General features: G+C 41.1%; 1 protein-coding gene across 2 annotated transcripts in view; it reads right to left on the bottom strand.

Annotated features, from left to right (window-relative positions):
* Positions 1 to 24,707, bottom strand: part of slc2a9l2 (solute carrier family 2 member 9, like 2) — a 212,489-nt gene that overhangs the window by 166,464 nt on the left and 21,318 nt on the right. For both annotated transcript variants that reach the window (XM_029682474.2, XM_029682475.2), the window contains 3 exons: positions 16,507 to 16,667; positions 3,030 to 3,154; positions 2,186 to 2,331 (listed from right to left, as the gene is read on the bottom strand). In XM_029682474.2, coding sequence (XP_029538334.1) covers positions 2,186 to 2,331; positions 3,030 to 3,154; positions 16,507 to 16,667 — 432 coding nt within the window. The remainder of the gene's footprint in view (positions 1 to 2,185; positions 2,332 to 3,029; positions 3,155 to 16,506; positions 16,668 to 24,707) is intronic.

Here is a 24,707-nt window from a genome sequence, read left to right as displayed (position 1 = left end):
TATATATATATATATATATATATATATATATATATATATATATATATATATATAAACAGTGCAGACACAGGCAACTAGACATAGACAATAACCCACGAAATACCCTAAGAAGATGACTGCCTAAATATGGTTCCCAATCAGAGACAACGATAAACAGCTGCCTCTAATTGAGAACCAATCTTGGCAACCATAGACATACATAAACACCTAGATGGTAAACAACCCCATAAACCTACAAAACCCCTAGACAGTACAAAAACACATACATCACCCATGTCACACCCTGACCTAACCAAAATATATAAAGAAAACAAAGAATACTCAGGTCAGAGCGTGACACTGACTGACATCTGGAATCTATTTATTTTGGATTTCGGGCCCGGTGAATTTCCCAACCACCCATCGCTTTGATAGCCAACTCAGCCTGCACTCTTTTAAAAGTTTTACCATCGGATTGGCCCCAACCATCAGTCTGTAAATCTCTGCTCTCTCTTTGCTTTTAATCTGTGGCTATATTTTTGTTGTGTTAGTTGTGTTCTAGCTAGTCTCTGGTAGTTGGGCCCTAGCTTTCCGACCATAACCGTGGTGGTTGGTTAGGCTGGCTAGGCTAATAGCTAGTTGGCTAAATAGCTAGGGTTAGCTGGCTGGCTAGCTTGCTGGTTAAGATAACTGCATATACAGTAGCTAACATTTTTTGATAAGTGGTTAGATGACGTTATGTATTTCCAAAACGTTGGTTTACTTTAATGTAGCTGTAAGCTAGGTGTTGATCGCAACTGGCTGAATCATTCAGTGCTAACGTAATGCTAGCGGGCTAGTAGTGCTAACGTTAGCAGCCTAATTGGCTAGCAACCTTGTAAGTTGATTTGTAACAATAAATTCATAAAGTATTTGCTTGTAAGTTGGCTGAAAATGTAATTGAAACCAGTAGTCATGAGTGCAAACGATTTGGTTAAATTTGAACTTATACATTTGAAGTTTTACAGTATAGGGAATATCCCATCTTACATCACACCCCAGAAAAACATTTTCCGACATGACTTGGGCATTCTGATCAGGTTTATGTAATAACTCCAAAAATAGAAAAGTGAAGTGTAACTTTGCATTGGGACTTTTTATGTGTATACTAATGCAGCTCAGATAAAGTGGGGTGTTTCACCTGCAGCACTCTTTGATACTGGAAGAGAGTAAAAGGATCCAGACATTTACTGTATTGATACCACGCAAGAGAAATGAGCTAGATAGAATGACAGAACTAATCAAAAGCCAATAGCCAGATAGAAAGCAACACAAGGGAAAGGCTTGTGCAACTGAGAGGTGCAAGATGTCATTTTTGTTTTCATTTTTATAACCTTTATTTTACTAGGCAAGTCAGTTAAGAACAAATTCTTATTTTCAACGACGGCCTAGGAACAGTGGGTTAACTGCCTGTATCAGGGGCAGAAGGACAGATTTGTACCTTGTCAGCTCGGGGATTTGAACTTGCAACCTTTTGGTTACTAGTCCAACGCTCTAACCACTAGGCCAGTACACTATTTTGGGTTGTAAGACACTCTGTTGTGCAATCCTACAGATAACCCGGCAGAATTTGGCAAATTAATTTTCCTTGGGGCAAAGCTAACCATATTCATTTTAAATGCAGCGAAAGAAAGAATCACATTAGTGAATCAGGGTTGATTGAGAATTGTTGAGTGGCACATTTTACACCTATCTTCAGAACGTGGATTGGAAATATGATGAAGTACATGATCGGACAGCCGACCAGGGTATAACACATTATGTCAAATACTCACAAATAATGAGGTGTCCTTTATTAAGCTTGACCAGATGCAGGTTGGACATTTGTGTCTATTCCATTGATTTCACTGTACCGGGCAAGCTAAATCAAGTGAATCTCTCAAGTATTTGAAAGTAGAACTATTTCACGTACGTATTTCACCCAGGTCTGCTGGGCTGGAGTGTCACTGGCCACGGTAGGGTAAATGTGGTTGGGGAGGCTTACTAATTTGACTAGCCACATCCTGAGATTTGCCATGACAGTTCAAGTTTTGCTCTCATATCTCAAGTTTGGATTTGACACTCACTAAACTCTTCATATATGTATGGTATCCACATCAGGACAGAATCACAATTACCGTCCTAATATGAGCACTGTATCGTGGAATCCGTCACCAACAGTACTAACCTGGCCCAGAAGTTCAGGAAGTCCCAGGACTTGTCCAGTGAACACCCCCAGACAGATGAGGATGGAGTTGAATTGGCCAATGGAGCCTCTCATGTGTCTGGGGGATATCTCGCCCAGATACATGGGCAGGGCGCTGAGAGCAATACCTGGAAACACAAGCCAACAAGTACAACATCGATGGATATTATGTTCAATATGGACTGCATAGGATTTACTCTTTAAAAGTGATCAATTGCTGTGGGTTGAAAACCTCCCGTGTAAACACGCCTGAATAGTACAAATACAAAACTGCCCTAGTCATTTAGCCATGCTGTATATTCAAAACCTCCTTCACATGAATTTCAATCGAATCGCAAAGTAAAAATTATTTGAAATCAAGTGTAAATCAAATATTATGTGTGGTTTCACAATGTCCATGAGAGGAATACAGTGTTTTAATAAAATATGTTGTGTTACAGCCTGAATTCAAACTGAATTGTTTTAAATAATAACATATTGAAAATGAAATACAGAAATATCTCATACTTATGAATACTTACGTTAATTATATATTTCTGTATTTCAATTTCAATACATTTGCAAAAATGTCTAAAAACATGTTTTCACTTTGTCAATATAGGGTAATGTGTGTAAATGGATGAGAACACACCCTAATGAAACAATTGTATTGGGCTATTGGCACTGATGTAATCACTCAGCTTGTTCTATATACTTACTGTAATTGTGTAATAGTCTGTCGTTGGTGAGTCATCTAAGAGTCTTGAGAATCTCCTGGTTGAGACTATTTTTAGATAGTTGGGGGATAATGGTCAGATTTCTCCAGCCTAGCAGAAAGAGCACTCACCAGAGTCCACCCCCATGACGAAACGACCGATGATGAGCATCTCGAAAGATCGAGCCTTCTCCCCCAGGGCTAACAAAAGAGCAGCTATCACTGCAAAGCCGTTATTCAAGAGCAAGGTGCCCTTCCTAAACATAGAGAGAGACAGAGGGGGAAAGATCGAGAACAGGAAGAAGGGAGGAGTTCAGAATAGCCACAGGTAGAATTTTCTACAGAGCACTTTTGCAATATTGAAACAGTATTTCTTATGATAGAGGATAAAAGGACTGGGTGAACTAATGAATAAATCTTCTTTCCATAAGTCAATTAGTGAGACAGCCTGTACACTTCAAACCTTACAGCTCACTGAGCTTGATGTCCTTGGACATTGATTGAAAACTGCTTAGAAACTAATCCAGATTGTAGCTTTAATGAATTGACTCCTTTATCATATTTAGGCATGTAACTTGGGGGGTGCGCAAGTTGAGTCCACAAGCTGACAATGTAAAAATCTGTCGTTCTGCCCTTGAGCAAGGCAGTTAACCCCCTGCTCCTGGGCACTGTGGATGTCGATTATGGCAGCCCCCTGCACCTCTGATTCAGAGGGCTTGGGATAAATGTGGAAGACTCATTTCAGTTGAATACTGAGATTCAGTTGGACAACTGACTAGGTATCCCCCTTTCCCTTATATTCACCAGCGCTCCAATGTACACTGAGTATACCAAACATCCCCCCCCTTTTGCCCTCAGAACAGACTCAATTCGTCAGGGCACGGACTCTACGAGATGTCAAAAGTGTTCCAAAGGGATGCTGGCCCATGTTGACTCCAACGCTTCCCATTGTTTTTTCAAGATGGCTGGATGTCCTTTGGGTGGTGGACCATTCTTGAAACAAACGGGAAACCCAGCAGTGTTGCAGTTCATGACACACTCAAACCGGTGCGCCTGGCACCTACTACCATACCCCGTTCAAAGGCACTTAAAACGTCTTAGGGCTGCAATCCCGTTAACGGGATTGATATGACAACAGCCAGTGAAAGTGCAGAGCGCCAAATTCAAACAGAAATCTCATAATTAAAATTCCTCAAACATACATGTATCTTATACCATTTTAAAGGTAATATTGTTGTTAATACCACCAAAGTGTCAGATTTCAAATAGGCTTTACAGTGAAAGCACCACAAACGATTATGTTAGGTCACCGCCAAGTCACAGAAAAATTCTGTCATTTTTCCAGCCAAAGAGAGGAGTCACAAAAAGCACAAATAGAGCTAAAAGTAATCACTAACCTTTGATGATCTTCATCAGATGACACTCATAGGACTTCATGTTACACAATACAGATATGTTTTGTTCGATAAAGTGCATATTTATATCAAAAAATCTCAGTATACATTGGCGCGTTATGTTCACTAGTTCCAAAAACATCCGGTGATATTGCAGAGAGCCACATCATTTAACAGAAATATTCATTATAAATGTCTATGAAAATACAATTGTTAGACATGGAAATATAGATACACTTCTCCTTAATGCAACCGCTGTGTCAGATTTCAAAAAAGCTTTACGGAAAAAGCAAACCATGCAATAATCGGAGTACAGCTATCAGACAACAAAGCAGCCAAAAAGATATCCGTCATATTGGGTAGTCAACATTAGTCACAAATAGCATTATAAATATTCACTTACCTTTGATGATCTTCATCAGAATGCACTCCCAGGAATCCCAGTTCCACATTAAATGTTTGATTTAGTTTGATCATTTCCATCATTTATGTCCAACGAGCTACTTTTGTTAGCACTTTTGGTAAACAAATCCAAAGTCATGAAGAGCATTCCCTAGTTGCAGACTAAAATGTCAAAAAGTTCTGTTACTGTCCGTAGAATCATGTCAAACGATGTATGGAACCAATCTTTAGGATGTTTTCAACATAAAACTTAAACATAAAAATATTCCAACCGGAGAATTCCTATGTCTGTAGAAAAACAATGGAACGAGAGCTAACTCTCTCGTGACCGCGCCTCAGAGCCTGTGGCAATCTGCCAGACACCTGGCTCAAACAGCCCTTATGAGCCCCCACTTCACAGTAGAATCCTCAAACAAGTTTCCAAAGACGGTTGACATCTAGTGGAAGCCTTAGGAAGTGCAACATAACCAATATCCCACTGTGTATTCAATAGGGGCTGGGTTGAAAATCAACCAACCTCAGATTTCCCACTTCCTGTTTGGATTTCTTCTGAGGTTTAAGCCTGCCATGTGAGTTCTGTTATACTCACAGACATCATTCAAACAGTTTCAGAAACTTCAGAGTGTTTTCTATCCAATAGTGCAACATAACCAATATCCCACTGTGTATTCAATAGGGGCTGGGTTGAAAATCAACCAACCTCAGATTTCCCACTTCCTGTTTGGATTTCTTCTGAGGTTTAAGCCTGCCATGTGAGTTCTGTTATACTCACAGACATCATTCAAACAGTTTCAGAAACTTCAGAGTGTTTTCTATCCAATAGTGCAACATAACCAATATACTGTGTATTCAATAGGGGCTGGGTTGAAAATCAACCAACCTCAGATTTCCCACTTCCTGTTTGGATTTCTTCTGAGGTTTAAGCCTGCCATGTGAGTTCTGTTATACTCACAGACATCATTCAAACAGTTTCAGAAACACTCTGAAGTTTCTGAAACTGTTTGAATGATGTCTGTGAGTATAACAGAACTCACATGGCAGGCTTAAACCTCAGAAGAAATCCAAACAGGAAGTGGGAAATCTGAGGTTGGTTGATTTTCAACCCAGCCCCTATTGAATACACAGTGGGATATTGGTTATGTTGCACTTCCTAAGGCTTCCACTAGATGTCAACCGTCTTTGGAAACTTGTTTGAGGATTCTACTGTGAAGTGGGGGCTCATAAGGGCTGTTTGAGCCAGGTGTCTGGCAGATTGCCACAGGCTCTGAGGCGCGGTCACGAGAGAGTTAGCTCTCGTTCCATTGTTTTTCTACAGACATAGGAATTCTCCGGTTGGAATATTTTTATGTTTAAGTTTTATGTTGAAAACATCCTAAATACTACTAATAATATGCATATATTAGCAACTGGGAATGAGGAGCAGGCCGTTTACTCTGGGCACCTTTCATCCAAGCTACTCAATACTGCCCCTGCAGCCATAAGAAGTTAAATATTTTGTCTTGCCCATTCACTCTCTGAATGGCACACACACACACACACACACACACACACACACACACACACACACACACACACAATTAATATCTCAATTTTATCAATGCTTAAAAATCCTTTTTTAACCTGTCTCCTCCCCATCTACACTGATTGAAGTGAATTTAACAAGTGACATCAATAACGGATTATAGCTTTCACCTGGATTCACCTGGTCAGTTTATCATGGAAAGAGCAGGTGTTCTTAATGTTTTATTTTCTCAGTGTAATAATGTTTTGAAAGTTTAAAACAAGTAAAAGTGTATGAACATATTATAAATGTACTCCTATGTTGTTGTGTAACTAGTGAACTATTGGTGATGAAGTAATATTGTGTATAAATAGTTTTATACAGACTGATGCAATGCAAGGTTGGCAATTTTAGCAAGGCTAACGTTAGCTAGCTAGCACCAAAGCTAGCACAGTATCTGGATCTGCAGTTTCAAATGAGCAGCACTCAGATAGTCAGTGTTCACCCTAGTGAAGAAGTAGCTAGTGCCCTTAATGGAGGTGCCAACACCAAAGAGAAGAAAAGTGCATGATGATATTTTTAGTGGGAGTGCAGAGAACTGTAAGTAAATTAATGAAGGGCTACATAGCTAGCTAGCTACCTACACTTTTAAAATCCTAATAGACTGGTGCTATGTAGTAAGCTAGCTACAGTAGCTATACATACAGTGCCTTCAGAAAGTATTCACACACCTTGACCTTTTCAAATGCTGTTGTGTTACAAAGTAGGATTAAAATTGATTTTATTGTCCTTTTTTGTCAACACAAAATACTCTGTCAATGTGCCAGAAAAACATTTGCAAAAGATATATGAAAAATATAAGAACAAATATATTTTGATTAGATAAGTATTTAACCCCCTCAGTCAATACATGTTACAATCATCTTTGGCAGTGATTACATCTGTGCGTCTCTATGGGTAAGTCTCTAAGAGCTTCCCACACCTGGATTGTGCAACATTGGCCCATTATTCTTTTCAAAACTCTTCAAGCTCTGTCAAATTGTTTGTCGATCATCGCTAGACAATCATTTTAAAGTCTTGACCAAAACATTTTAAGTAGACTTTAATAAAAACTGTAACTCGGCAACATAGGAACATTTACTGACTTCTTGGTAAGCAACTCCAGTGTGGCTCAGTTGTTAGAACATGGTGCTTGCAATGTCAGGGTTGTGGGTTTGATTCACTGCAGTACTTAATGCAGCTGGTGGCCACACCAGATACTGACTGTTACTTTTGATTTTGACCCCCCCTTTGTTCAAGGACACATTATTCCATTTCTGTTAGTCACATGTCTGTGGAACTTGTTCAGTTTAGGTCTCAGTTGTTGAATCTTGCTATATTCATACAAATATTTACACATGTTAAGTTTGCTGAATATAAACACAGTTGACAGTGAGAGGATGTTTCTTTTTTTGCTGAGTTTAGTATATGTACACTACTTTTCTTTTACACCACAGTTAACTGCAAATACAACACTATAATACAGTATACTACAGTACATACTACAGTATTCACTGTAGTGTTTTTGTAGACATTAGTCAGCAAAAAACACTACAGTGAATACTACAGTATGTTTTAAAGTGGGACACTGAACAGACTGGGTGTATATCTACAATAGAGTCAGAAATTAGTGCAACTGCCCATGTTTTTACTCAACTGCTCACTCAGTTCTAGTGCACATGCAGCACAAATTCTAAGAGGACTGCCAGAAGAAGTTTGTGGCTAATTCACAGATATTGAAGCTCTGGTCAGGTTGCTCCTTATCATACCTGTCCTCTGAAGCAGAAAGGAGCTTTAGTGCCCTCAGGAGGTTAAAGATGTGGCTGCACAAAACAATGACAAAGCAGATTAAACCATGTTGCTGCCTATCTGATATTATCCACCAGGAAAAGCTGGATACTATAGGTAGGAAAACAATATGCAATAACTTTTTGCTGGCAGTGACAAGTGTAAGCAGGTACACTATATATACACAAAGGTAGGTGGACACCCCTTCAAATTAGCAGATTTGGCTATTTAAGCCACAACCCTTGCTCTGGAGCAGTGAGTGATGAATCACGCTTCACCATCTGGCAGTCCGACAGACAAATCTGGCTTTGGCGGAGGCAGGAGAACGCTTTCTGCCCGAATGCATAGTGACAACTGTACATTTTGGTGGAGAAGGACTGCGAGCCAGGCTTAATCGCCCAAAATCAGTGCCCGACCTCACTAATGCTCTTGTGGCTGAATGGAAGCAAGTCTCATCAGCAATGTTCCAACGTCCAATGGAAAGCCTGCACAGAAGAGTGGAGGCTGTTATAGCAGCAAAGGGGGAACCAACTCCATATTAATGCCCATGATTTTGAAATGATATGTTTGATGAGCAGGTGTCCAAATACTTTTGGTCATATAGTGTATGTATACATATATTTTTTATTTAAATAGGCAAGTCAGTTAAGAACAAATTCTAATTCACAATGTCGGCCTAGGAAAAGTGGGTTAACTGCCTTGTTCAGGGACAGAAGAACAGATTTTTACCTTGTCAGCTCGGGGATTTGATTTCGCAACCTTTCGGTTATTGGCCCAACGCTCTAACCACTAGGCTACTTACAATACTAGTCAAAAGCTTGGACACATCTACTCATTCCAGGTTTTTTCTTTAGTTCTACTATTTTATGCATTTTAGAATAATAGTGAAGACTTCAATACTATGACATTTATTTAACTAGGCAAGTCAGTTAACTTCTTGGTGACAGGGGGCAGAATTTTCACGTCCGGATGAAATGCATGCCCAAATTCAACTTTCTGCTACATTCTAGTGTCTAGTTTTAGAAAGAGATGCCTCACAAGTCCTCAACTGGCCACTTCATTAAATAATACCCGCAAAACACCAGTTTCAACGTCAACAGTGAAGAGGCGACTCTGGGATGCTGGCCTTCTAGGCAGAGTTGCAAAGAAAAAGTCATATCTCAGACTGGCTAATACAAATAATTAAGATTAAGATGGGCAAAAAGATCACAGACACTGGACAGAGCAACTCTGCCTAGAAGGCCAGAATCCCGGAGTCGCCTCTTCACTGTTAAAGTTGAGACTGGTGTTTTACTATTTAATTAAGCTGCCAGTTGAGGATTTGTGAGGCATCTGTTTCTCAAACTAGACACTCTAGTGTCCTTGTCCTCTTGCTCAACTGTGCACTGGGGCATCCCACTCCTCGTTCTATTCTGGTTAGATCCAGTTTGCGCTGTTCTGTGAAGGGACTAATACACAGCGTTGTACGAGATCTTCAGTTTCTAGGCAATTTTTTGCATGGAATAGCCTTCATTTCCTCAGAAAAAAGAATAGACTGACGAGTTTCAGAAGAAAGTTATTTGTTTCTGGCCATTTTGAGCCTGTAATCGAACCCACAAATGCTGACTAGTCTAAAGAAGGACAGTTTTATTGCTTCTTCAATCAGCACAACAGTTTTCAGATGTGCTAACATAATTACAAAATGGTTTTCTAATGCTCAATTAGCCTTTTAAAATTATAAACTTGGAATAGCTAACAGGAGTGACGGTTGCTGATAATGGGCCTCTGTGCGCCTATGTAGATATTCCATTTTTAAAAATGTAAAACATTCAACAGTTTCCAGCTACAATAGTCATTTACAACATTAACAATGGCTACACTGTATTTCTGATAAATTTGATGTCATTTTAAAGGACAACATGTTTTGCTTTTCTTTCAAAAACATGGACATTTCCAAGTGACCACAAACGTTTGAACGGTCTCATCTGGATAGGTTCCAAATCTCAACCTTTCTTTCTCAACACACACACACAGAAAGAAAGGTTGAGATTGGGAACCTATCCAGATGAGACCGTTCAAACGTTTGGGGTCACTTAGAAATGTCCATGTCCACACACACACACACACACACACACACACACACACACACACACACACACACACACACACACACACACACACAGAGAGAAAATACAAAATAAATATACATCTCTTCATGACTACGGTCACGACTTGTATTACAGAAAAGGATTTTCCACAAGTCTCTCATCCACCCTTTGGTACGAGGCATGCTAAATCTCATCTGGATAGGTTCCCAATCTCAACCTTTCTTTCTTTTGCTCTCAAAAGGATGTAATTGCAGTTGGACATTCTCAAAAAGGTGTAATCCCACGGTTTTAATGCATTCAATTCAACATCTATGAACCTCAAGTCAAGGGCAGTTAAGTAAATGGACTCTTTGGAATGAGGTAAAAGAGGGTAGCAAGGGCATTGACACTGCAGTCCAGGCACTGACTAAATGACACTGAGCACAACAATCCCCAACCTTGCGAACTCATCATACTTTCACCGAAATTAGATCTCGAGGAGTGGAATTGGTCCAGGCCTCAGAGAAAGAAAATTACTTTTCAGCCCAAAAAGCATTATGTTGCAATCTGCCCTTGAGTAAGAGCTTGTGTAGATTCATCTGCATTTTGCTTAATAGAAGAACAAAAAATCCTAGTATAGTATGTTTGGGTTAATTGAAAGGATTTTTAGAGGGTAGATGATACCCTACTTATTTTCTAACTTCAACTCATATCTTACTGGTATACTCCTGCAGCCATCCTAGCTTCGCTGCATGTGTGTAGCAAGCACTTCAGCAACCACGCATATGAACGAGATATGTGATCTGAAACGATGGGGACAGACAACCGAAAGATACAGCTGTTGCTACTGTATTTCCATGGACTGGAACTGGCGCAGTGCCACACAATACAAAGACATATTTGAGAAGAGAAAGCGACAAAGCAAGCGTGCAGAGGTAGATAGCCTGATTCTTGACGTTCAAGGTGTTCTTATTGTGTTATTACCATTGCACCATATAATGTAGACATATAGGCCTAGGAGCTCTACAGGTTAGCATATGTGCTCCATGTATTTATGACAGTTAAGAGACAATAGACATTGAGTCAATTTACATTGCAGAATATTATCCCCAAAACGTGATAAATAAACAAACATACTGTAGGCTAAATAGTGTTATGGGCTAATGTGAAAACATAAACCCACTAATGGGTTTGTTGCAAAAGTAAACTAACTGCTCCTCATCATCATTACGTTCCTCTATTTCTGTAAGAATTGTAGTCACACATTCAAATTCTCTGCAGCAAATCAAATCAAATCAAATTTTATTTGTCACATACACATGGTTAGCAGATGTTAATGCGAGTGTAGCGAAATGCTTGTGCTTCTAGTTCCGACAATGCAGTGATAACCAACAAGTAATCTAACTAACAATTCCAAAACTACTGTCTTGTACACAGTGTAAGGGGATAAGGAATATGTACATAAGGATATATGAATGAGTGATGGTACAGAGCAGCATACAGTAGATGGTATCGAGTACAGTATATACATATGAGATGAGTATGTAGACAAAGTAAACAAAGTGGCATAGTTAAAGTGGCTAGTGACATAAGAATTGCAGTCGATGATCTAGAGTACAGTATATACATATGCATATGAGATGAATAATGTAGGGTAAGTAACATTATATAAGGTAGCATTGTTTAAAGTGGCTAGTGATATATTTACATTATTATTATTATTAAAGTGGCTGGAGTTGGGTCAGTGTCAATGACAGTGTGTTGGCAGCAGCCACTCAATGTTAGTGGTGGCTGTTTAACAGTCTGATGGCCTTGAGATAGAAGCTGTTTTTCAGTCTCTCGGTCCCAGCTTTGATGCACCTGTACTGACCTCGCCTTCTGGATGATAGCGGGGTGAACAGGCAGTGGTTCGGGTGGTTGATGTCCTTGATGATCTTTATGGCCTTCCTGTAACATCGGGTGGTGTAGGTGTCCTGGAGGGCAGGTAGTTTGCCCCGGTGATGCGTTGTGCAGACCTCACTACCCTCTGGAGAGCCTTACGGTTGAGGGCGGAGCAGTTGCCGTACCAGGCGGTGATACAGCCCGCCAGGATGCTCTCGATTGTGCATCTGTAGAAGTTTGTGAGTGCTTTTGGTGACAAGCCGAATTTCTTCAGCCTCCTGAGGTTGAAGAGGCGCTGCTGCGCCTTCTTCACGACGCTGTCAGTGTGAGTGGACCAATTCAGTTTGTCTGTGATGTGTATGCCGAGGAACTTAAAACTTGCTACCCTCTCCACTACTGATCCATCGATGTGGATAGGGGGGTGTTCCCTCTGCTGTTTCCTGAAGTCCACAATCATCTCCTTAGTTTTGTTGACGTTGAGTGTGAGGTTATTTTCCTGACACCACACTCCGAGGGCCCTCACCTCCTCCCTGTAGGCCGTCTCGTCGTTGTTGGTAATCAAGCCTACCACTGCCTAGCACAAACGTTCCCCAATCGCGGAATAAGAACGCAATTGCCACAACTGCACCACCAGTCTGTGTTGATCCAGGGGTGGGCTTGGGCTGTGGTCTAGCTACTGCTGCGGCTACTGGTGGCTAGAGGGCAGCGGCCATCTGAAGGTCAATTTGCCTCAATTCTTTGTCCAAATACTCAGGCTTAAATAAATATGGTTCGACAACTCCATCGGCGCCCCCTCCGGTAGATATTTTTCATCCCTCGCGATTATTTAATTGTCAGACATATTAGCAGGTTCTTGTTTACTTTGTATAATTATTATGTAATGCTGTCTTCACTTCTCCGCCCCAAAAAAATGCATCTGTGAATAAGGGCATAACTTGCAGTTTTGAAGTAGCAGGGATTCCCTGAGAGTGCACATGCGCAGTTGTTACCCATCTCCGCTGCTGTGGCAGTTGGCTACATAAAATAATGATAAAATAATCAAATGTTCCCACATTTCCTGATTCAAAACTGATTGAACTTGACAGAAATAGCTCATTCGGCCATACGCTTCAATAAAACACAATTATCCACACATCAGAGATTTCTAAATCATGAATTCACTGGCAACAAAGCAGAGAGGCCTGCATCCAGCAACGTCACGAGTCACATTACCCATTTTTGCAGCTGTTTCAGTACCGCACATCAGGGAGAGAGAGCGCAAACTCCACTAAACTAGTTTCAATGTATGGAATCACTTGGGGGTTTCTGAATTTTGGGTAAACTTATTTAATATAGATTGTGCACCGGTTGTTTTTAACAAAGAGACACACCCCTGCCCTTGGGTCTACGAGACGCTGCCATTCTGTCATTCCGATGCACAGGAAAAGAACGCTCAATTTATATTTCACCATGTCCTTATTCAGCCAAGACTCTGTGAAGCATTGTATATTACAGTTCTTCAGGTGCCATGGGTAGGATAGGCTCGAATGGAGCTAATCTAGTTTGTTCTCCAGTGATTCCACAACTGAAGAGAGGGTAGAGGCGGTTTATTCACTGGTTGCCATAGTTTCATCAAGGTGTCCCCCACGTCGGCCTCTATAGCACCGTCTTTTCCTCTTCCGAGTGTCGGGGCTTGGGGCCTGTTCCCGGGTGAGCAGTATGTCCTGCATGACCGAGTCATTGAAGTAGAATTCTTCATCCAAATCGAGGTAGGTGATCGCTGTTTTGATGTCCAGAAGCTCTTTTCGTTCAAAGGAAACGATGGTGGAAACATTATGTAAAAAACTATACAAATTGGTCAGGAGCCCATAAAACCGCCGCTTTACATGCCAGAAAACCAGTATACAACCAGAAAATAACGTAAAATGCCATGTGCCAAATTTTGCCACGCTGTCGTTTTACATTGGTCGTCACACTTCATTTCCTCGTTTACAATTCCATCTTCAAGCAACCATTTTGTATTCCTGATCATATATTATGTCGCTGTCTCATTCATCGACTAATTTTAGGCCATGCAGAAAGTAGTCAAGTCAGGTTGTATTAGTCATATGATAAATGAATGTATTTATGAATCTCATCCTAAGGCTATTAAGGATGATGTATGGTAAGGTTAAGACTATTGCTTACATCATAAACAGTCACATCTTTTACGTTCATCCCCTAATGGTCTCTAAGTAATATTTCAGTGATGAGTGAGAGGTATAAAGAAGCCACAAAGGGACTATTATCTACAGCTTCTATTACCACATGCAGTAGTCTTAACCGTAGTCTTAACCTTAATCACTTGGGCCACAAATCAGGGAGGGCAAAAATTTAACGATATCTTGCCGCTATCAATGCGCCTCTAGAGTCTATGTTATCACTTTCCACCAATGTCAAGAGCTGCAACAGGGGGCATCAAACTCTCAGAATCATTATTGGCCGCAGTGTATTGCTAAGCAGCTGCATTGCTACAATGGGAGTGAGCCGCATGGACCGAGTTAATAAAGTTCAGTGAAAACTTGTCTGTGAACAAGAAGGGTTGAAACCTTTAGTATGCTATGTAGGTGCATTATGTCATTTGGAGTAGGCTATAGGTAATTGACTGACGCAAATACCGTTTCTGTTAATGACTTGGACTGGAGCACAGAAATAAATAGGCTACAGGTCATTCAAATTCAGAAACCCTAATTCACGCTGCTAAAATTAAGCAATTCTGGAATGTTTCACAGATTGAGGATGAAAAAAATGAGAAATCAGATTATACGTCTCCACCCACAGTTTCTATGTCATAAAAAAAATTCTGTGACCAATTCCCGACCCAGGGTATTGAATATCAACAATGAATATCTCGATAAATCCCCACAATTATTTTTGATACATGTAAGCACTAAACAGTACTTGAATACAGTTGAATAATTACTGCTTAATAATTACAAGGAGTTTCAAGTGCTGGAGCTGAAAGGTGGGTCACACATTTGCCCCTGCGTCATGTACTATTTGTGTCTGCAGGCCTTTAAGTCATGTTTAGCCTCACACCCACCAGTATCTCCGATGAGAAGAGAGAGGGAATGGGGAACTGAGGCATGAAGCTGTACTCAGTTAATGGAGGCTTCATGTTAAATTTACTTTGCACATTTCTCTCCCCGGAGGAGGGAATATGGACTCCAATTGTGTTTATTTTTATGCGGCTTCTCAAGGGCTGAAATCAACATTTAATTCCTTTGATATGTTTCAAAATCTGATTACTATATAGTGACCATAAAGCACTGATTTGGGACACTCATTGGGAAATTACACCAACTGAAAGATCCCTGGTGACATCAAAGGACAGAAATGTCTATTGGAATCCGTTTGGCTGGCAAGTATCCTTGTGAGAGATGTAGAGGTGCCTGGAGTGGATTTAGTGGTGTCTGGCTCCATGGGGGGCCTGTGGAGCATCCATTAGAGGGAATCACCCATGCACAGGCCTGCTGGAATCCTTAGGCTGTCAGCACTCAGCTCTTCCTGCCATGTTCCATCTACCGTGACGTCTGTCTGTCTGTCTACATGCGTCCTGACCACTAAAGGTTCGCTCACTGAAATGCTAAGAGAGAAAAACGACAGGGAGGGAAGAAAACTGAAGAACAGATGGGGGAAGGGTTTATCTAGGTGGCCGCTTTCAAAAGTTGACGAGGAGAAGGAGATGGGGGAAGGGTTTATCTAGGTGGCCGCTTTCAAAAGTTGACGAGGAGAAGGAGATGGGGGAAGATTCCCAAAGGAGAGGTGGACGGTTTGAACATATATGCCAACTCCTCTCCTCGCTTCAATTGCCAATAGTGTGGTGAGTGTTGTCGCACCAAAAAATAAGATAAAGATAATAGATAAAGCTATGTTCAGGCCTTTTACTCACACTGGGAAACTCTAATAGACATTCAGAAGTTCACTTGTCAATATTCCGTCATATACTCCCCCCTCAAAGATCCTTCATCAGACAATGCCAGAAGCACTTATCATCAAAAATGGACCTAATTCACTGCAAGCCTCTGCGCTACCTTACCAGCGCAATGGTTCTGTCACGACTTCCGCCGAAGTTGGTCCCTCTCCTTGTTCGGGGGTCGACGTCACCGGCTTTCTAGTCACCACCGATCCATGTTTCATTTTCGTTTTGTTTTGTCTTCATTATACACACCTGGTTTCCGTTCCATAATCAATGTTCCTTATTTAACCCTCTGGCTTCCCTTTCTATTTTGTGAGTGATAGTCATTGTCATGTGGGTTCGTTCTTTGTGCTCTAGATATTTTGTATTTTTCCTTGTTGGAATATTGCTTACATTTGGAGTAAATTCAGATTATTACTCATACCTGTGTCCTGCGCCTGACTCCGCTTATCCATTTACCTAATCGCTGACAGGTTCATCTTCTTAACAAAGGAGCCGTGCAGGGAAATATGTATGCTTAAATGTTCATTTATATGTATGCATTGATATCTATGTCAGCAAACCTCTTCTTTTAATGCTTATCATAGGTGTTCCAACTTACCTTCCAATGAGTTTCGTGAGCAACGTGACACAGAGCGCTCCAAGTAGGCCACCTATGGCAAATATGGAGACTGTGATGGACCATAGCATGGTGACCATGTCTGCTCCTATGGGTTCTCCGTAGCGCTCCATCCATGTCTGGTTGTAAAATGTCTTTATATACTGTATAGAGAGGAAGAGGAAGGAAGTCAGCATCTCAGCAAAAAATATGTTTCCCATTATTCACACAAGGTAAATTATTATTTATTTTCCATCCGATTTCAAGGTAATGTTTACGTAACCTTTAAAAGTCCATGCTGTTGTTAGTTTTTACTCTGTTTATTTAGAACCTAACGGACAACTAGGAAAAGCTCAAACCAAGTTTATTCACCCAACAGGTCAGACAGCTGAAAAGACAGACATGTTCCCACCAGCACAAGTATTTACACCCCACTTTAGGCGGAGTCTCCTCCTTTTCTCTAAACATTACATCTTTGTTGCGAGGTAGGAAGTTAAGTGATGTGTGTAATAACTGTTCCTTCTCCCTTCATGTGACCTGACCGGACCTCGGCTCTCATTCCTCACTTGTCATGTGTGGTCTCTCTCCGGCACACCTGTCACCATCGTTAAACGCATTATGACACTCACCTGGACGCCATCAACTCCTTGATTAACTGCCCTAGATATGTCACTCCCTTTGGTTCCTTCCCCAGACATCATTGTTTCTGTTTCATGCCTGTGCGTTGTTCATGTTTCTTGTTTAGTATTATGTTTAGTTTCTTGATTAAGTAACTTCTTCGGGGTAGTGGGCAGTATTCGTAAGTTTGGATGAATGAGGTTCCCAAAGTAAACTGCCTTTTACTCAGGCCCAGAAGCTAGGATATGCATATAATTGGTAGTATTGGATAGAAAACACTCTAAAGTTTCTAAAACTGTTAAAATAATGTCTGTGAGTATAACAGAACTGATATGGTAAGCGAAAACCCGAGGATTTTTTGAGCTCACCACTGATTATAATTGCTCTCTATGGAAATATAAAAGGAATACCTTCCAGATTGCAGTTCCTAGGGCTTCCACCAGATGTCAAGTCTTTAGAAAGAGTTTCAGGCTTGTTTTTTGACAAATGAGCTAGAATGTGTCGTTTTTGTAAGTGGCTCCCATTTTGGCTGTAGTGTTTTCACGCGCTTGGATGAGAGTGCGCACTTCGTTATTTATCTCCGGTAATGAATATACTATTTTCCGTCTTAAATGTTATCATTTATTTACATATTAGGGTACCTGAGGATTGATTAGAAATGTTGTTTGACTTGTTTGGACGAGGTTTATTGGTAAATTACGGGATTCATTTGTATGCATTTTGAACGAGGGAAACCGGTGGATTACTGAGTCAAGCGCACCTAATAAACTTACTTTTTGGGATATAAAGTAGGACTTTATCGAAAAAGGACCATTTGTTATGTAGCTGGAACCCTTGTGATTGCAACCAGATGAAGATCTTCAAAGGTAAGTGATTTATTTTATCGCTATTTCTGACTTTCGTGACGCCTCTGCTTGGTTGGAAAAGGTATGTAATGCTTTTGTGCGCGGGGCGCTGTCCTCAGATAATTGCATGGTGTGCTTTCGCCGTAAAGCCTTTTTGAAATCTGACAAAGCGGCTGGATTAACAAGAAGTTAAGCTTTTAAATTATGTATGACACTTGTATTTTCATTCATGTTTAATATTACGATTTTTTTTTTTTCGCGCTCTGCAATTTCACCGGATGTTGGCCAGGTGGGACTGTGGCGTCCCACCTACCCCAAAGAGGACAACTCACTCCCTGAGCTTGCTTCCCGAATCTCAGCACACTCATCACAGAATGATGCCTCCCCAAAGGGAAGCATCAGGGAGTTTTTTGTTCTGGAGGTGATGTCGGGTCTGGGTGTCAGAACCGGAGCTACCTGGGAGGCCTCAGCCGTCTTATCGGATTCCCAAGCCTTGGTGGGTTCGACGGGTTCCCCTGCCTCGACGGGCTCCCAGGTCTCAGCCGGCTCATCAGGCTCTCACGCTCCAGCTGGAGCGACAGGTTCCCGGTGCCTTAGCAGAGGTGATCGGTCCGCTCCTGATCCCCGGGATCGTCATCTTGGTCGGGGTCCTGCGGCTGGAGCAGCGCGTCGGGGAAGGGGTACTGTCACGTGTACTCCCTCTCCGGCCTCTAGGTCACCAGGCTGCTCGTTATGGCGCACACCTGTCACCATCGTTACGTGCATTATGACACCTGGACTCCAGCACCACCTTGATTACCTGCCCTATATATGTCACTCCCTTTGGTTCCTTCCCCAGGCGTCATTGTTTCTGTTTCATGTCTGTGCGTTGTTCGTGTTCCTTGTTTTGTATTATGTTTCGTTTATTTATTTAATCACTCACTCCCTGAACTTGCTTCCCGATTCTCAGCGCACTCGTTACATCAACAATCCACAGCTATCCACCCGTATCAGTGACCGCAACCATGTGATTGCCTTATTCCCTCACTTAGTAACTCTCGAAAGCCCATGGCTTGTATCCACCCTTAATTGACTCCACCATATACATTCCTCCTACATATAACCATTAACTTCTGGTGTAGCAAGTATTTCAAATATCAACCCAATGCTGTAAATTTAGAAAAATGTGAACGACACGACACCTAGACAGCAATTATGTGTGAATTCACATATTTGTGTACACTCACCCAATTTAGACTTAAAATTCAAAAAAGCACTTGCACATTTGAGTTCTCTCATTTCAGGTGCTTTGAGAATAACGCTATAACTTCAAAAAAGAGAAACCCAGTTGTATCACGTGATTAAAGCTTACGTGTCGGCCACCGTCAGAGCAATTTACACTTGAAATGTGACCAAACCTATTCACCTCTCCTGTCTGTCAGGCATTTCACTATTTTCAAAGCTAAACTCCAAGTCTCCAGTATCTCTCTGGCTCTCTCTCACTCTTTCTTATCCTACAACCTTCCATCCCAAAAGGAAGACTTCCTTGACCATTGAACAAGATGACCAGCTTGGCTTCTGGAGGCCTGCAGGTTCATCGTCAGTGGATCCTAACTTCAAACTCTCACACACAGTCCACACCTGAAGGGAACATGAAAGGGAAACGCATGGACAGCTGGTTTATGGGGAAGTCTAACCAACCCAAGTGATTTCTATTGACTGTGTGTGTGTGTGTGTGTGTGTGTGTGTGTGTACTATAATTAGCTTAACTATATTCACTGATTTGTGAGCATATAAAAAATGTATGTTAAGAATGTGCTAGAGGGACACAGACGGCTAACTGGATTTAGATACAGGGTAGGAAACGAAGACTGCATGTGTCTGGGGACTATAAGACTGCTCAGGATCCAATTAGCCAACTAAATTGTGATGCAGAAGAACAAATGCCATAGCAGTCATTTTGAGCTCAGACTGAAATAATGAACTAATTAATATATATTTTTAATATTGATGTAGCAAATGTATCACTTGTACAGTTCTTTATTAAAATGTAGTTGTTACATTTGACTGTGTAAACCCTAGCAGTACTACTTATTTCTATGAGAGTGAGGGAGATATATAGCATTTAGCAAAAAAAACATGATTATTTGTCTCTCTGAAACGAAACCATCAAGTGATAGATTTTAAACAAATACATTGTCTGTCATTAAACAACCCCATGCCATGATTAGATAGTGAATAAACACACCAATCTCATTTCTTTCAAAAATAAAAGCTAATTTACCAACATTACTGAAAATGGATATATAGCGTTTTGGAATGAAACTCTTCACATAAACATCGTGTTTATGTTGACTGATCAAAGGGGAGTCATTCTTGTTTACGACATTCTTGGATGAGAGAAGGCATTTAACAAAGCCACAGAATAACGCTGCCTGAAAAGCATTGAAGGGGAAAATTAAGTCAGAAATTTCAAATTGAAATCAGAAACTTCAGAAGCCTTTCACATTTTCACATGTGAGTTCCAAATATCTCTAACGGGCGCCCCAGCGTGATGTCACAATGCACTCACTGTTCCAAAATGTGATTATTACGCAACAGGACAGTTTACATGTGCAAATATCTATAGGCTGTTTCAACTTGTCAATTTCAAATTATTTTCTAACAAGTAGAATTTTCTAAGTGTTTAAATTGAGGTGTGTTCTGCCTCCTCATTAATTCACATTCAGCTTTGCAGACAACTTATGTTTTTGAGGCTTTACTGAGCCAGACAAACTTCTCTCTTCGAGGAGAGCCCACCGCACTTCACTCATGTTTGCCAAATCAATATGCATATATTTGTGCAGTCTTGCAAGAATTGAAAATGTTCTTGCTGGTGCTCGCTTTGCCTTCCTTGTTATTTTTCTTACAAATAATAACTTTGGACATGTCAGCTTTCCTATCAAAGTAAGTTCCTTATTTTCTGTATACTGTGTTGCCTTTACTACTGTAGGCACATACAGTATGCATGTATGTATGTACAGTTGAAGTCGAAAGTCTACATACACCTGAGCCAAATACATTTAAGTTCTGCCCACAAAGTTTCTATAGGATTGAGGTCAGAGCTTTGTGATGGCCACTCCAATACCTTAACTTTGTTGTCCTTAAAATAGATGGCATCATGAGGAAAAATTATGTGGATATAATTGAAGCAACGTCTCAACACATCAGTCAGGAAGTTAAAGCTTGATCGCGAACAGGTCTTCCAAATGGACAATGACTTCCAAAGTTGTGGCAAAATGCCTTATAAGTACAACAAAGTCAAGGTATTGGAGTGGCCATCACTAAGCCCTGACCTCAATCCCATAGAAAATTTGTGGGCAGAACTGAAAAAGTGTGCGCGAGCAAGGAGGCCTACAAACTTGACTCAGTTACACCAGCTCTGTCAGGAGGAATGAGCTAAAATTCACCCAAATTATTGTGGGAAGCTTGTGGAAGGCTACCCGAAACATTTGACCCAAGTTAAACAGTTTAAAGGCAATGCTACCACATAATAATTGAGTGTATGTAAACGTCTGACCCACTGGGAATGTGAAGAAAGAAATAAAAGCTGAAATAAATCACTCTATTATTCTGACATTTCACATTCTTAAAATAAAGTGATGATCCTAACTGACCTAAGACAGGGATGTTTTACTAGGATTAAATATCAGGAATTGTGAAAAACTGAGTTTAAATGCATTTGGCTAAGGTGTATGTAAACTTCTGACTTCAACTGTAGTATGCATGATTGTAGAAACTGTTGCTCCATAAGCCTCGCCTTTTTTGGTGTATTTTACTTGTAATATCTAGGTAGGTCATTTACAACAAAATACTTATCAATCATGATCTGTCTCTAAGACACAGGTTGTTATGGAATTGATATCCTCTGGAAAAATATTGACTACTGCAGAGGACGTCCCCCTCATTCTAAAACAAATCAAGTTACCTGTGGGACACGGAAAAACAAACACAAAGCCAGCACTGTGTGAACAATGACAAACAAACCAAACAACAAAAGCTGTGTTTTCTGTCTCAAAAGGGATGATGGCTCTCTTCTTCTTGAGTCATGAACAATTTCAAGGGCTATACACATTTCACACTTGTTCTCATCAAAGTGGAGAATTAGAGGCCCAGAAAAACTCTGGGCCTGTGCCAGTACAATACACCAGTAAATCAACACTATTTTTCTGCCAGTTGGTATAGCTCCCTTGTGATGTCTTGCTTATGTGCCAAATAGAAACATTAGGAAATCCTAAGGCTAGCAGACAGAAATTCTCTAAGACTGAAATACCATTCACCTACAGTACCTAAAAAGAAAAGGTGAAAAAGACTGCAACAACATATGTTTTTTTCTAATGCATAGGTTAATATAATTAAGAGCTGGTGCATTTGGACCTCAATCGGTCTTTGCCAAAGCTTTTTCCACTCACCTCCCTCTGCTAGATTCTAGTCTCTGACTGAAAATCTCACTTCTGGAATTTGTGGTCAAATATATCAGAACAATTTCTCAAAACCCCAAAACAGCTCCAGACAGAGAGGGAGATTATTTTCTGAACTTTCCATCTATAATTTAGATTTAATTAGGAGAAAGTCAAGATACTTGGAAGAAACTTTTCAGAGGAGAATTTGTGGTCATCGGGTACATTTAATAGCCCACATGACAGGACATTACGTACAACATTAGAGTGCAACACAGGAGGTTGGTGGTACCTTAATTGGGGAGAACAGGCTCGTGGTAATGACTGGAGTGGAATCATTGGAATGGTATCAAAAACATCAAACACATGGTTTCCGGGTGTGTGAAGCCATTCCATTTGCACAGTTCCTAATTGGGGAGAACAGGCCATTATTATGATGGTTTCCGGGTGTGTGAAGCCATTCCATTTGCACAGTTCCGGCCATTATTATGAGCCGCTCACCCATCAGCAACCTCCTGTGAAAGTGCATTCATTAAAGCATTCATGAAAGGGGACGAAAGGAGCTCAGAAGGGTTGGTGGTGCCTAATTGGACAGGGTGAACAAAGTGGCAACCCTCCTCTGCTGTCCCTGTACACTCTTAGGGTTTTCACATGTAGTCCTCTTAAAATATATATATACACACACTGCTCAAAAAAATAAAGGGAACACTTAAACACAATGTAACTCCAAGTCACTTCTGTGAAATCAAACTGTCCACTTAGGAAGCAACACTGATTGACAATAAATTTCACATGCTGTTGTGCAAATGGAATAGACAAAAGGTGGAAATTATAGGCAATTAGCAAGACACCCCCAATAAAGGAGTGGTTCTGCAGGTGGTGACCACAGACCACTTCTCAGTTCCTATGCTTCCTGGCTGATGTTTTGGTCACTTTTGAATGCTGGCGGTGCTTTCACTCTAGTGGTAGCATGAGACGGAGTCTACAACCCACACAAGTGGCTCAGGTAGTGCAGCTCATCCAGGATGACACATCAATGCAAGCTGTGGCAAGAAGGTTTGCTGTGTCTGTCAGCGTAGTGTTCAGAGCATGGAGGCGCTACCAGGAGACAGGCCAGTACATCAGGAGACGTGGAGGAGGCCGTAGGAGGGCAACAACCCAACAGCAGGACCGCTCCCTCCGCCTTTGTGCAAGGAGGAGCAGGAGGAGCACTGCCAGAGCCCTGCAAAGGTGGGGGTTGTGCTTACAGCCCAACACCGTGCAGGATGTTTGGCATTTGCCAGAGAACACCAAGATTGGCAAATTCGCCACTGGCGCCCTGAGCTCTTCACAGATGAAAGCAGGTTCACACTGAGCACATGTGACAGACGTGACAGAGTCTGGAGGCGCCGTGGAGAACGTTCTGCTGCCTGCAACATCCTCCAGCATGACCGGTTTGGCGGTGGGTCAGTCATGGTGTGGGATGGCATTTCTTTGGGGGGCCGCACAGCCCTCCATGTGCTCGCCAGAGGTAGCCTGACTGCCATTAGGTACCGAGATGAAATCATCAGACCCTTTGTGAGACCATATGCTGGTGCGGTTGGCCCTGGGTTCCTCCTAATGCAACACAATGCTAGACCTCATGTGGCTGGAGTGTGTCAGCAGTTCCTGCAAGAGGAAGGCATTGATGCTATGGACTGGCCCGCCCACATCTGGGACATCATGTCTCGCTCCATCCACCAACGCCACGTTGCACTACAGACTGTCCAGGATTTGGCAGGAGCATGCCCAGGCGTTGTAGGGAGGTCATACAGGCACGTGGAGGCTACACACACTACTGAGCCTCATTTTGACTTGTTTTAAGGACATTACATCAAAGTTGGATCCGCCTGTAGTGTGGTTTTCCACTTTAATTTTGAGTGTGACTCCAAATCCAGACCTCCATGGGTTGATAAATTCCATTGATAATTTATGTGTGATTTTGTTAAGTATTTAATAAGAATATTTCATTCATTCAGATCTAGGATGTGTTATTTTAGTGTTCCCTTTATTATTTTGAGCTGTGTATATGTACACATACATACAGTTGAAGTCGAAAGTTTACATACACATTAGCCAAGTATATTTAAACTACATTTTTTCACAATTCCTGACATTTAATCCTGGTAAAAAAATTCCCTGTCTTAGGTCAGTTAGGAGCACTACTTTATTTTGAGAATGTGAAATGTCAGAATAATAGTAGAGAGAATGATTTATTTCAGCTTTTATTTCTTTCATCACATTCCCAGTGGGTCAGAAGTTTACATACACTCAATTAGTATTGGATAGCATTGCCTTTAAATTG

This window comes from Oncorhynchus nerka, linkage group LG15 (assembly GCF_034236695.1).
Source record: "Oncorhynchus nerka isolate Pitt River linkage group LG15, Oner_Uvic_2.0, whole genome shotgun sequence".
NCBI lineage: Eukaryota > Metazoa > Chordata > Actinopteri > Salmoniformes > Salmonidae > Oncorhynchus > Oncorhynchus nerka.
This window is presented reverse-complemented; position numbering and strand designations above follow the sequence as displayed.